At 42.9% G+C, this 13,730-nt stretch overlaps 1 protein-coding gene across 1 annotated transcript in view; it reads left to right on the top strand.

Annotated features, from left to right (window-relative positions):
• Nucleotides 1-13,730, top strand: part of LOC147702976 (solute carrier family 22 member 4-like) — a 400,838-nt gene that overhangs the window by 155,510 nt on the left and 231,598 nt on the right. The window contains exon 2 of the mRNA XM_086931556.1: nt 12,295-12,398. Within this exon, the coding sequence (XP_086787682.1) occupies nt 12,295-12,398 (104 nt within the window). The remainder of the gene's footprint in view (nt 1-12,294; nt 12,399-13,730) is intronic.

Below are 13,730 nucleotides of genomic sequence, written 5' to 3'. Positions count from 1 at the left end.
GATTTATGAATTCCATTCCAAAAAAAGTAAAAGAAAATTCAGGTGGGGATATAAATCTCTTCCCATAATGTGACAATTTTATTATTGGTGAATCAGGCCCACAGTATCTTTATTTCCAAGGTCCTGGTGACTTAAGCATATTGCAGTAGCTCACACTTACGTTAAGCAAGCCTGATTTCTACTGCAGGTTTTGAAGTGCCATATTGCTGGTGTCGCTCAAAGTTGACCATGGTGATGACTCACTCAAACCAGTCATTTCTATTGGGATGGACCATTATAATTCCCTATTACATGTCAATGGAACATGTCAAAAACATCACTGGTGCGTGATATAGAACATTACTGGACTACGACATAAAAAGGAAATCAGAGATAAAAATGCTGTTGTAATTTATCTAAACTTAGTTTCTGAGACATCACAGTGGATAATCCCTTCTAGAAATGTTTGCACCACGATCTTCTGTTAGATTCCTTTACTTGATCCATTTGCTATGACTGCCATCTTTAATGGTGCATTCAGGCTTATCAGAAACCCATGCTGAAAATGGTGGAGTCTTTGGAAAAACACCCTTGCAACTATCCCACTGAGGTACTTGCTGTAAGTTTACTTGTCTTGGATTGTGTGATATTTGGATATTTCATACTATCAGGGAACTACAGGGTGTCTTTGCTACTATTTGGACTACTACCAGCACCACTATGAGAGTTTGTAATTTAAAAAAATACTGTGTTCCATGTTGGTTAGGTGTTGGTGAAGTAACTACCTTCCATAATGCAATCTAATTCAGTGGAAAAGTCAAATTTATCAGTGATTTCTAGTTACAGATAGAAAGCTTCCTGCAGGTCAAGTCTTGCGTACATCATTACCACTGATTTTCCAGAGGGCTATTTCTCTGATGTCTTTGACTTTCTTAAGGTATCTCAGTTTCGATGTACAGCAAATACCCCACAGTGTTTTGTGTTACAACACAAATAAGCATAAGTTGATGATGAACTGTTCCAAATAGTTCCAGTCACTAAACAAAGAACGAACCACAAGAGCCACTACACAAAGTCAAATAAGATTGCATAAAAGAATATTTCAGGAGTTGTGTTTTATGCACTCTTCCATACCTTAGTGAATCAGTCCCAAACTAATCAAAATGGGCATACAATTGGAATATTCACATGCAATTAGTAAAAATAGAATGGACTGTACCCTTTTTGCACTTTTAATAATAGAGTTGGATGTGTCAGGTTTTATTTACAAAGACATGTAAGAGCAAGAAAAAAACTATTCCTGTAATGCTACTTCCCGTACTCATAAATGTTTTTGTGAATTGGTCCCTCAGACTACCAAATTTCAGGTGGATGTTAAATTCCCATTACTGTTCATAAATGTTTGCCTAAGAGCATTCAGTTCTGCCTTAGGGTCCCCAAATGTGTTGTATTTTTTTAAGATAATCACTGAATATGCAAATAAGAGATTTCCATTCATTATATGATCAATCAATCGATCAGAGGCCTTTAGAGCGCGCTATTCACCCGTGAGGGTCCCAAGGAGCTTGGGGGGGATGATGGGGGGTGCAGCTCCCGGTCAACCGAAAAGCCAGGTCTTAAGGCTCTTCCTGAAGGTGTGCTGGGTAGGGGAGCGTCTGATGTTGACTGGGAGCTCTTTCCAGGCCTTGGCTGCGACATAAGAGAAGGGTCTTCCACCAGCTCTGGTTTTGCGCATGCGCAGGGTTTCTGGTAGGGTGAGGTTGGCGGATCAAAGGTTTCTTTCGGGTACGTGGAAAGACTCTTTTGATGTGGTATTTGGTTCCGATGTTGTGGAGGGATTTGTAGGCATGGGTGAGTAGGTTGAAGGTTACTCTCTTCTCGAAATGTATCTCTTGATATGGCACACTTAATATCCTGAATTCGTGGTCACATTTAATGCATCATGGACCAGAGCCCAGATCTCAGATACAGAAAGGACTGTAAGGACTTGATTAGAAGTCATGAAAGCCGACAAGCCCGTTTCCCTGAGTCATGTCTACTGATGCATGAGTCAGCTGTTTTCTAAAGGCAAAGTTCACTAATTTGGTAGTTCGAATACGCTACTTGTTCACTTTGTTCTAACCATCTGCCATGACTGGAAATGACTAATTCTATAATTACAGCTGGGTGGAGTGATCATCAATTTGGCACACTACAAAACTCATAAAGTCATGTGTCATGGAAGGTTACACCCATGGCTGTATTGAGATAATCTGGTTGTGCTGCTTGGACACATCATGGAGAAAATTATGAATTGGGAAATGTGAAGAAAGGTGTTTAATTTTGAGCTAGAATCTGTAGCCTTTTGTGAATAGATTTCTTCTATTTGATTAGTGTTTGCAGTGCTGTGTAATAGCTGCAAAAAAGATCTAGTAACACTGTCAATGGACTATAGAGGTGAGTGCAACATACAGATTCTGGGCCTGATTTACGTCTCAGCGGACGGGTTACTCCATCACAGCGGTGCCGGATATCGCGTCCGCAAGGGATATCTGTCACCGCTGTGACAGAGTAACCCATCCGCTGAGATCTACATCAGGCCCTTATTCTTCAATAGGATGGAAAACAAAGCTTGAAGCGACTCTTTTCGACCTCTTTTCCAAAGACAGAAATCTATAATTGAATAGCACATATATGTAATGGTCTTGTCGGGCTTGTATTTTGACTGCATAAGCTCACACTGCTTGCCAGACTCAGGGGCATATTTACAAGCCCCTAACGCCACCGGAGCGTCACTTTTTCTGACGCTCTGGTGGTGTTGCTCCATACCCCATATTTTGAAGGTGGTGTTAATCCACTTAACGTGGCTTAAAGCCATTCTGTAAATATGCCCCTTTCCGCAGAAATCTGCTGCGGCAAAGGGGTGAGCAATGGGTGTTGCAGAGGGTGTTCCACCCCAACACACACTGCCTTTTGACACTGTGCCATATTTACAAGGATGGGGAAGCAACAAAAAACTAAGGCTAGGTAAAACCTGGTTTTAGGATTGCGATACAAGGATAAATTATTAATTTCTCCTTGTATTTTGCTCTTTCTATGTGTAGTGCATTCTGCAGCACAGATAGAAACAGCAAATGGCCTTTAACCCCTTCGCTGCGGCGGCTATTCCGCCGCAGCGCTAAGGGGGCGGGGGGGCAGCCCGGCGCTCCCATGCTGGTGACAGAACCGCTCCGTCACCAGCCGTGGTCGCGCTGTGCTCATGACGGAGCAGTTCCGTCACGGCCCCGCTTGCTTAATGGAACGCTCAGCGCAGGCGCGCAATCCGCGCCGCGCAGGCGTGCCGAGCGGGCAGTGACGGAACTGCTCCGTCATCAGCACAGTGCGACCGCGGCTGATGACGGAGCGGCTCCGTCACCAGCAGGGGAGGGGTTAAAGATTGTTTATGTGCAGGAAGGGCCCCCTTCCTGCACATAAACAATCGCCGCTGCAGTGCAGGCACCCTTTCAACATGGCATATGGGTGCCTGCGCTGGCACTAGGCAGCTTTTTGAGCACCAGCAGTAGGGGAAACGCAGGGATGCGTAAATACGGCGCATCCCTGCATTTTGGAAAAGGCGAAGCGAGGCATTGCTAAATTTGGCGTTACACTGCGCTCTGACAATTTTCTTGAACATATCCCCCTTGGCCTTCATTTTATTCCAGTATTGCCTGGCTGCCAATCACTCCCTTTTGTCAGCGCAAACACAGGCACAATAAAATTTCATACTAAAAATTGTGATTTCTTAGCCGGAAAAATGGCAACAAAGAGAAAACAGAATGAAAATGCTCTGCTTCTACTCCTTTGTGCATCACCTTAATCTACGCTATCGTAATGATCCCTCGATTTCCTATCATTGCCTGGAGAATATCTGCTGGGAAACCATCCAACTCTCTTTACCTAATCTGTAAGGCCTTTTCTAGGGGTGTGCGAATGTTTTGTATTTAAGTAACATTCCTTGATAATTCTGTAAAATTATGTCTAATTATGATAAATACTAATCCGTCATTTAGTGCTATATTTTATCATGAAATGTGTCCGCATGTGTCCGCATGTCCATTTTTGATGGAAGGATGCATTTTGCCGTAAAAAATTGTGCACAAACTACAACTGCTGAGAACAACAGCAGCTCGTATTTTGGCTGTTGGCGTTTTCTGTGCACTCCTGCACTATAATTCTGTCACTGACTGTGGGTGAATTACACGAGGTGGCATAATGGTGTAATTTCATGTAACAATTGCAACGCTAAATTGACAAGACCTGAATTACGCCGGTTGTAATTTACATTTTGCCCCGGTCTGGGCTTTTATTCAGACCATGTGTCTACCAGTGTGGATTAAGTAGCATTAGTGGTTAGGTGTGACGTAAGCGAGCTTCTCCTCAGCTGTCCCAGGTCCTTAGATACCTTTGATTTAACTGGTTTCAAAATTACACCCTTTGTGTCCTTGGTTCTCCTACTGTAACTGTGCCCAAGCAGTGAAGGCTCTCAGAGGTGGTTAGGGGGTTTGGTTTCGGGTATAGTATTACAAAAATAATCACGAAATTAAAAGTATATGGCAAGTTGGTGTTAGTTTTTTTTAAAGAAAAACGCAGTTTGAAATGTAAAACAGTTAAACATAAACACAACAAAAAACACTAGAAGTTTCCACCATTAAAGGAGCCAGGATAATACCCCAGGCAAGACTGTAAAGCTGAGAAACAGGAATAACCGATTAATGAATAGAAAAATGATTTATCGTGAAAAACTGAAAAGCCTCAGTTGTCCTCTGAGTTAATATGACGTCCACTGATTGTAACCTTTCAAATGCCATTCAGTATGCTGCCATGGTGTAATAAGAGGTGCCCACCCAGTCTGGTACAACAGTCTCACGGTTTCTTTGAGTCCCATAGCTCAGTACACTTAGTTCCCTGCCTTCAAGTGTGGTTTAAAATCCCAGTTTGGCCACCCAACTGGGAAAATTAATAAAGGTATAGTAACTGGCGAGATCTTAGAAAAGATTATTTCGCAACTGGTTACTTCGGGCTTTGGAGCATTTTGTGGTTCTCACTAATTGTATGAGTCCATTCAGAAATGTTCAGGAACCGGTGTCTTCTCAATAAGCCGATGTACTTACAAATATTTGGTGTCCCTGCTGCACGGGGTGTGTGTGGGCCTGTATCTTGAAAAGACCCAGACACAGGTGAATTTTGTTCAAGGTCAAGCAACCCTGGTAGGTCAGTTGAAAACAGTGATTACTTCCAATGTCCAGGGAAACAGGGAGCAGTCGGCTGAAAGTGGGTACCCACTTATCGGATGCTTATTTTGGGAAGGGTGGTGGTCTAGGGACAAAGAATTGGAAGGCTCCAAAAGGAACCAATATCGCGCCAACCAGGTCAGGGATGGACCATTTGCCTTGATTGAGAGAAAGCCCAGGTAGGGTACATTGGGGGCTTCTTTGCAAATTGCACCTACAAAAACGTTTCTGTCATTGGTACTGGCTTCACAGCCTACTAGCTCCGTAGGCTAGAAGTTATTCTGTTTTATCAAGCCAGTCCTTAAGCAGGTAGGTTATTGCAGTTGGACAGAGCTTCTGCTACCTTGGCACTGTCTACAAAGGTGACAGGCCACCAAAGATCCACTACCTTTGCAAACAGATGCACCATTTTATCTACACACAAACACACCCACTCGCAGGTACATATATATGCCTGCTTGTACGGAGATGCACATGCACACGCATACACTCGATGACAAATGAGTTTACACACTGGACATCTGTAGACCTCACATTCAAGGGTACTGTATAAGGTAAAAAATAAAATAAAAAAGAGGTACCCCCAATTACATTATTTCTGCAGCCACCACTGCCACCAAATGGCAGTAAACCAATATCCTGGCCGTGCAGTTTGCCTAATGAAATACTGTGCCAAGGAACACTTTGGGTGTCTCTTACATCTAGCATCATCTAGAATTCTGCAGGGAAGCCAGAAACCGAGATCTGATTTGTAAATGTGAGGCCACCAATGAGAAAAATGCAGAGACCTCTGAGGCAAAAGTTAAAAAAGATTTACAGCTATTAGTAAGTCTTCATATGTTATCCATCTTAATTTTTAAATTCTATTGAATTTATGTTTATTACCCAAGTTAAATATCGTTTGGAGACAGTTCATGGCAGAAGCTAGTTAAAGTCTGATTTTTTTTTAATGTGACTCGTTATTTCGCATACCATTACTTCGCAGCTTTTTACTTCGATCTTTTTACTTAGCAAATACCGTTACTACGCAAGTTTTTCGTTTGCATACCTTTACATTGCAAGTGTTAATGTATTCGAACTAAAAACTTTCCTAGTAATAAAAACAGACATTTACCCCGCTTATTTTTCCTAACCCCTTTTTGAATGAAAAAAAAGACCCAACACTACACTAAATACAAAACAACAAATACACTACCCTACACATCACAAACTTTAAAACACTACCCAAACCCTCAAACTCTACACTACCCTACACTACTCAAAGACCACTACACTACCCTAAACCCTAACTCACTACACCCTACACGACCCTCCCCCTTCCGGAGCCTCCTCCCTACACTCAAACACTACCATGCACACACCCCCAACACTTCCCTAAAGCACCACCCTACACTACACTAAACACCACAACACTACACTAAGCCCAAAAACACTACCCCCATCATGACCCTGCCCCTACCCCAAGACTGTCCCTATGCTGAAACACTACCCTGCATGACTCCCGACACTACCCTAAACGCTAAAACACTACCCTAATCTACACTAACACCACAACACTACCCGAAACAATAAAACACTACCCTACACTAACACCACACCACTACAATAAACTCTAAATCACAAGCCCATCAGGACCATGCCCCCACCCCCAAGACGGTCCCTACACTGAAACAATACCCTGCACGACCCCCGACACTACCCTAAACCCTGAAACACTACCCTACACTACACTAACACCACAACACTACCCTAAAACACTACGTCGGACATAGCTGACCCCATCATTTGCCAGGAAATTGACATGACAATCCTCACAGAAACATGGCTATCGGAATCATCATCTCCGGTCATGGACCTACTAGTGCCCCCTCAGTATAGCATTGTGAGACTGGATAGACTAACAAAGACAGGGGTGGCATAGCCTGCATCCACCGCTCGGATATAGAAGTAGGCCAAATACAATCAGAACCACTCAAATCCTGCGAAAACCTAGTTCTAAATATAAGATTGGCTAACAACCAAAGATGCAACCTGCATGCACTATATCACCCACCAGGTAACAATATATCTTTTATAGAACATCTAGTGGAGATCATCACGGCAAACTCTAACACCGACGCAAATAATGTATTCCTAGGGGATTTTAAACTACACTGGAACGACAACAATGACAAAGAGGTCAACACTTTTAAAGACTTTTAGCCAAGCTAAACCTCTCCCAAGCATGCACACAGCCAACTCACTCGAAAGGAGCTACATTGGACTGGAAAATTTCAAAAAAAGAGAACACTTCAGTCCATCAATAGAGCCGTGTGACTGGTCAGACCTCCATGCCATAACCTTCCTGATCCCCACATGGAAAATGAACAAGCACTCACAACCAAATAAAGTAAAAAAGTGGATGCGGGACACTAAAGAACTGAACATTGAACTACTAATAGAAAGCTGTGAGAAGGATCTATATCCACCTAAAAACGTGCAGAATGTGAATGATCTAACGGACCCCTACACTACATCAATAACGGATATAGTTAACACCACAATGCCTCTAAAACTGAAAAGAGTTACAGAGAAGGTTAAAAATCCATGGTTTAATGGGACACTGAATGAGGAAAGATGGAAACTGAGACTGGCGGAAAGAAAATGGAGACAACACCCATCATCTCCGAACTGAAATCCCTCAGAAAAACCAGAAAAGAATACAACAAAAAGATCCTCAACTCCAAAAAGGAATTTATTAGATCAGAACTGGATTTCGCTAAAAACAGACCACGGAAACTATTCGAAATATTAAAACAACAATCCAACCAGCTGGCCAAATCGGCCCAAGAAATCACAAAAACACAACTAAGTTGTGAAGAATTTTCAACATTCTTCACCAACAAAGCCAACACGTTGGAAAGTGAGCTCAGGAGTGCAGCGGATAACCTGGACATCCAAAAACCCACAACGAGCAATACCAACTCTACCAATGTTATAATTAAGGAGGATAGGGCAAAAAACAAAGCACATTGGGATACTTTCAAGTTGTTGGACCAGAATAACATCGCCAAAACGCTACTAGATATCAAATCTAATAACCACTATAACGACCCTCTCCCATCAAAATGCATGAAAGAAATCGGCCATATTGTGATTCCAATATGGATGAAACTTATTAACGCCTCTCTATCACAAGGGATACTTCCAGAATGCCTAAAAACTGGTCAAGTCGTCCCCATTATCAAAAAACCCGAACCCGGCAGGTCCGATTAACTTTCGCCCGGTAACCAACATTCCTGTACTTGCCAAACTGATAGAGAAATGTGTACAAAAACAACTTAGCGAACACATAGACAATTTCTCGCTACTGGATGACTGCCAGTCGGGTTTCAGAGCAGGACAAAGCACGGAAACAGTGATTCTACATATAGTGGATGATGCTCTACAGGTCCTAGACCAAAATAGAACATGTCTACTCATCCTCCTAGACCTGCCATTTGCATTTGGCACTGTAAATCATGTAAAATTACTGAACAGACTCCCATGATAGGATGGGAATTTCGGATAATGGGCTGAAATGGTTTGAATCCTTCCTCCAAAATAGAACGCAAAGATTCTTGGTCAACCAATCTCTGTCACCTACATGCCCTAACAAGATTGGAGTCCCTGAAGGATCTACATTATCTCCATCACTGTTTAACCTGTATGTCGAACCGCTTACAGAAATTCTTCAAAACTCCAAAATATCCTTTCATATGTCTGCGGATGACACACATATATACATCAAGATCGCGTCTCTGGAAGACATCAGGTTAATGAATGAGGCCTTAAACATGACATTACAATGGTTAACAATCAATCATCTGAAGCTAAATGTTCAAAAAACAGAATTCCTACTAATCTCACCACCAAAGAACCACACAGAGGTCAAGGAATGGTCTAAAATGATCACAGCGCTTAACTGCACCCCTACTTTAGTTGACTCGGCTAAATCACTAGGAATCACACTCAACGAGAACGTTGATATGAAAGCCCACATCAAATCAATGGCTAAAAGTGCCAGTTTTCATTTGAACTACATTAGAAAAGTGAACCCTTTCATTTCTCAGGCGGATCTCAAGTTAGCAGTCCTATCATTGGTCATCTCGAGGATTGAATATGGTTGCACTACTTAAGCAGGCCTACCAAAAATATCCACAGCACCACTAAAAGCATGCCTCAACGCAGCTGAAAGAATTATCACCGGTTCGAGGAAGTTCGACCATATCTCTCCACACCTGAAAGCATTAAACTGGCTACCGTACGAAGCCAGAATTAAGCTAAAAATAGCTTGTATCACCCACAAAGCTCTTAACTAAAATACACCAAGATACCTTGCCCAGAAAATTGAAGTATCTGGAGGAAATAGACTAGCTAGGAGTGCCAAGGAGCGGGTTCTGAGACAACCCATTTTCCGGAAGAAGAGAATTTATGATAGAGCTTTCTCAGGAGCAACCCCCAGAATCTGGAACTCTCTTCCACCAAACATTAGAAAAATAACAAACACAGCAACATTTAAGAGGGAAACAAAAATATTTCTAATGAGCAAGTTCCTCCCATAGTCAAGATGGCTCATCTTTAGCACCATGACATAGTTCTGACTAAGACATTTACTCAAGGGAAGTGAAAAGAAATTTGCCAGCTGAGTCGGGCATACTAGTCATGTGGCACTAAAATGAATGGATAACCTCTCAATGCAGACATTGCCGGCATTTAAGTCATCCTGACAGCGGCGACTCCTCCGCAATGGCAGAGGAGCGTCTCTCCACAGTCTGGCCCAGAGCCAGCAGAGGAAAATAGAACAATGTTCTAGAATCGTTTTAATTTTTGTTTGCCGACTCTGAGCCAGCTTGTGTAGGGAGGGGTGGGGCAAAGGAGGGGGGGAGGAAGAGTGCTTGTGCACTCACTGAGTACACATATATGTTTGGCCGGCCGTCTCATGCCGACCAAAACCCATGCGCACTTAAGTTTCTCCAGCCCAGTTGCATTCAGCAGCCGGGCTGGAGAATCCCCACAGACTACATGACTTCAGCGGAGCGCCTTTCCTGCCCGCTCTGGCCAATCCCCTCACTGCTCTGCAGCATGGGGATTGGATGGGAGCCTGTCCCAGGGACTGCTGGGACTCAGGAAGAGAAGAGGTGGCAAACGCGACGCAACACTGGAGGCGACCGGCGGCTAAAGATACGTTTTTTTACAATTATTATTAACACGCTCCACCGCGCTCACAAATTACTTGGGGTGGGTCCATTCTTTGCTTCTCTCCCAATAAGATTTTGAGCATCCATATCAAATGCTTCATTTTAATGGATATTCCACTGAGGCTTCTAAGGTTGGCTTAGAGGTGATTCCAGTTCACAGTATGTGCTACAGAAGACTCATATTTTGCATAAAAAAGTCTAAGGAAAAGCATTATCTGGGAAAAACCAATATCCTTATGCAAAAAAGGTACGTGAAATGTAAACAGGAACTCGCTTGCTGACGTGGAGTGCCTTAAGGATTTTAACAGTCCTTATTGACAGATTGTAGAGTATTTCTTTGCTTGTAAAATTAAGTATATGAATATAGGGCCTGTAGGTATCCGTTTCAAAATAATTTTTAATTACTACTGCCGAGCATGAGAGCGTTCCCTGTCTGTAGTTGGCAAGGGTTACCGCAGTTGCTATTCTTGTCTTCACCACAAGGAGAGAAGGCCTGTTTTTCCTCTGAATAGAGCCACCTGCTAACCGCCACAGGCTGGGAGATAGCAGGCCCGGTGGCACCCACACTGTGACTGCCAAGTCACACAGACACAAAGGGGCAGATTTACTAGGTTTTGGTACAACGCCAAGCAGGAATCAAATTTGAATACTTTATTGCATCAAAATGTGAGTGCCAAATATAGCCATATCTACTAAGGTATGGCCCTGTTTTCCCCTCCCCCAGGGCTGGCGCTCTTAAACCATAGTGCAAGGATGAGTGCATTCTGTCTAGCATAGATTTTGTACTGGAAGTGGATTCTTCCAGTGCAAACCCTAAGCTTTAATATTTGCCTCACTTTGTATGTGGGCTTTGTAGCATCACACACATGCAAAGTTGAGAAATTGTGGAGACTTTTAAAACATGCCCCACTCTTACTCCTGCCTCCAGGAGTCTTAATTGTTTGGCGCAACCCCTTCTCTACAAATGTTAGTAGATAGGGATTTGCATCAAAATCCATGGGTGGTTTCATGGAAATGCCTGAGTGCCGCCTATGTTATGCCGTCTTGAAGCAAAGTAATGCACAGATATGCATTGGAGAGTAAATTCCACCACAACACTTTGCGATGAGTTTGCATCATTTTTGTGAAATAAACCCATCACAATGCGTTAGCAAATCTGGGCCTTCATATCCCAAGTCATTGCTTGGTTTCATGCAAGTGAGTTGGTGATGCAAAAACACATACTCCAGGCACACATGACACAATCAAATGAACACAAATGGATGCCTTTGACTTGTTGAAGGGCCTTGGGAGGGCCAGAGCCTCTTGTAACGAGCCTGGCTTGATAGAAGTTCATGGGCCGCAGAATGCCTAGCCATTTCAGGCTATCGGAGGAGGGGAACACAGAAACCCTGCACTATCTCTGCTCCCTAATGAGCCAGGGTTTCAGGATACAATTCATCAGAAAATGTTTGCTGCCTGAGTACCATGAGCACTGCAACTGCAATTTTTGTTTTGGCAACCAGTATGTGATGACCTGATTCTGCTCAAGGTAAATGAATGGCATTACTTCCAATGGACTTCATGGCAGTCTATCAGTTGACATAATAACTATTTCTTCCTAGAAATGCCTGTTTTGTTAAAGTTGAACATTTTGTTGTTTTTTTTAATCTCTTGTAAATGAGAGTAACTGCCTTTCAAAAAAAAATATCTGAATTCTCTAATATACTGAACCTATGCAGATCTGCCTCATCCCACCAAGACATTGTGATTGTGAGGACAATCCAGAGGTGTCGGGCCCACATATGTTGTAGAGAAGGGGGAATTATGACAATAAAACTATACATATTCTTTGTTTACTTCTGCAGTGGAATCTGGTTTGTGATGAAGACTGGAAGGGACCATTAACTACCTCGTTATTTTTTGCTGGCGTTCTTGTGGGATCTTTTATTTCTGGACAGCTGTCGGACAGGTAAACCATGTGCACTGTATGATGGCCATGTACCTAAATGTTTGTCCAAAGGTGGAAAAGGTATTTGTGGACAAAAAGTGGTCTATTAGCCTCTTAAAGGTATTCTACTAATTCAAGATTTACTGCACCAATGGAGCGTTGTAACTGCACCGCTCAACCATTTGCCTTGTGTCTTTGCCTACTTATACCAGTAGGTGGCGGCAATGGTGGGGGTGGATGGTCAACAGTGAAGACTTCAGCTGTTCCCTCACAGCTAGCAGTTGGAATGCTGATACAACAAACCCAAAAGGAAGTTCTGTGTCCCTCTGACAGGGATATATCCAGGTTTTCTGAAGTGAGGGTGTTAGCGCAGTCACCAACCCCCTCATCAAGGGTGCATTACCCCGCTCAAAGATCATTGCATTGGTTCCCTGTGTAGGCCAGGATGAAGTTTAAGGTTCTCGCTTTGAAGCGCATGTCTAGCTAGGGAAATGCACCAGGGGACTTAAAGTTCACTATATTCCTTCCTAGATCTGAGATGGATACTACGCTCTAGTGAGAATCCTCTTCCTTAGGGCAATTGTTTTTGAGCAGAGACAGTTCTTCCTCTATTCCAGTGAGCACACTATGGGATAATTGCCTGGATCACTTTCCTACCATTTAGGAATTCAATGGAGTCTTGGAATTTCTTCCCTATCTTTGCATGAGGCGCTTGATTGAGTGAATACATGAATGACTGAACAAGTGAACAAATGAATGAGGTACATGTACGTGCATGTTCACCCCAGTGCATCTTGGCACCAGGACTGGTCCAATAATGCTCAAAGAAATAGCAAGGAAGAACCTTTGACAAAGAAGCGTCATCAAGGCTTTGCTGAATGAGATATGATCTGTGATACAACACAGAGAGAGGGCAACTGGTTCCACAAGGCCGGTATGGAAAAGATTCATCCCCCAAAGAAGTCCACTTATGGAGGGGAACCGCTGCCATCGAATGGGAGGCTGAGCGCTTGAATACCCAAGTGCATTAAGCGCTATATAAATTTCATGAAGATGATAATGATGTTGGCATTGTCGGGTTTGGACCATAAAGTTCTGGATTCGTGCCACTGAACAGATAAATATGGGAGAGAGGGCTTTCTGTGCTAGAGTTATGGATGCTATTGAACCAGCAGAGGATTATTGCGATGACAATATTTTGTTTACGGACAAAATTGAATATTTTCAAGGTGACACAGGATTTTCCTGGGAGTAGGAACTATCTGTTCAAAACTGACTGGTACATATTGCCTCAATATTATGTTTTGCACTATTTTTTGGGTGAGATTTATAAGAGCTTATAATGGCTAATAC

This window comes from Lissotriton vulgaris, chromosome 7 (genome assembly GCF_964263255.1).
Source record: "Lissotriton vulgaris chromosome 7, aLisVul1.2, whole genome shotgun sequence".
NCBI classification, from domain to species: Eukaryota; Metazoa; Chordata; class Amphibia; order Caudata; family Salamandridae; genus Lissotriton; species Lissotriton vulgaris.
This window is presented reverse-complemented; position numbering and strand designations above follow the sequence as displayed.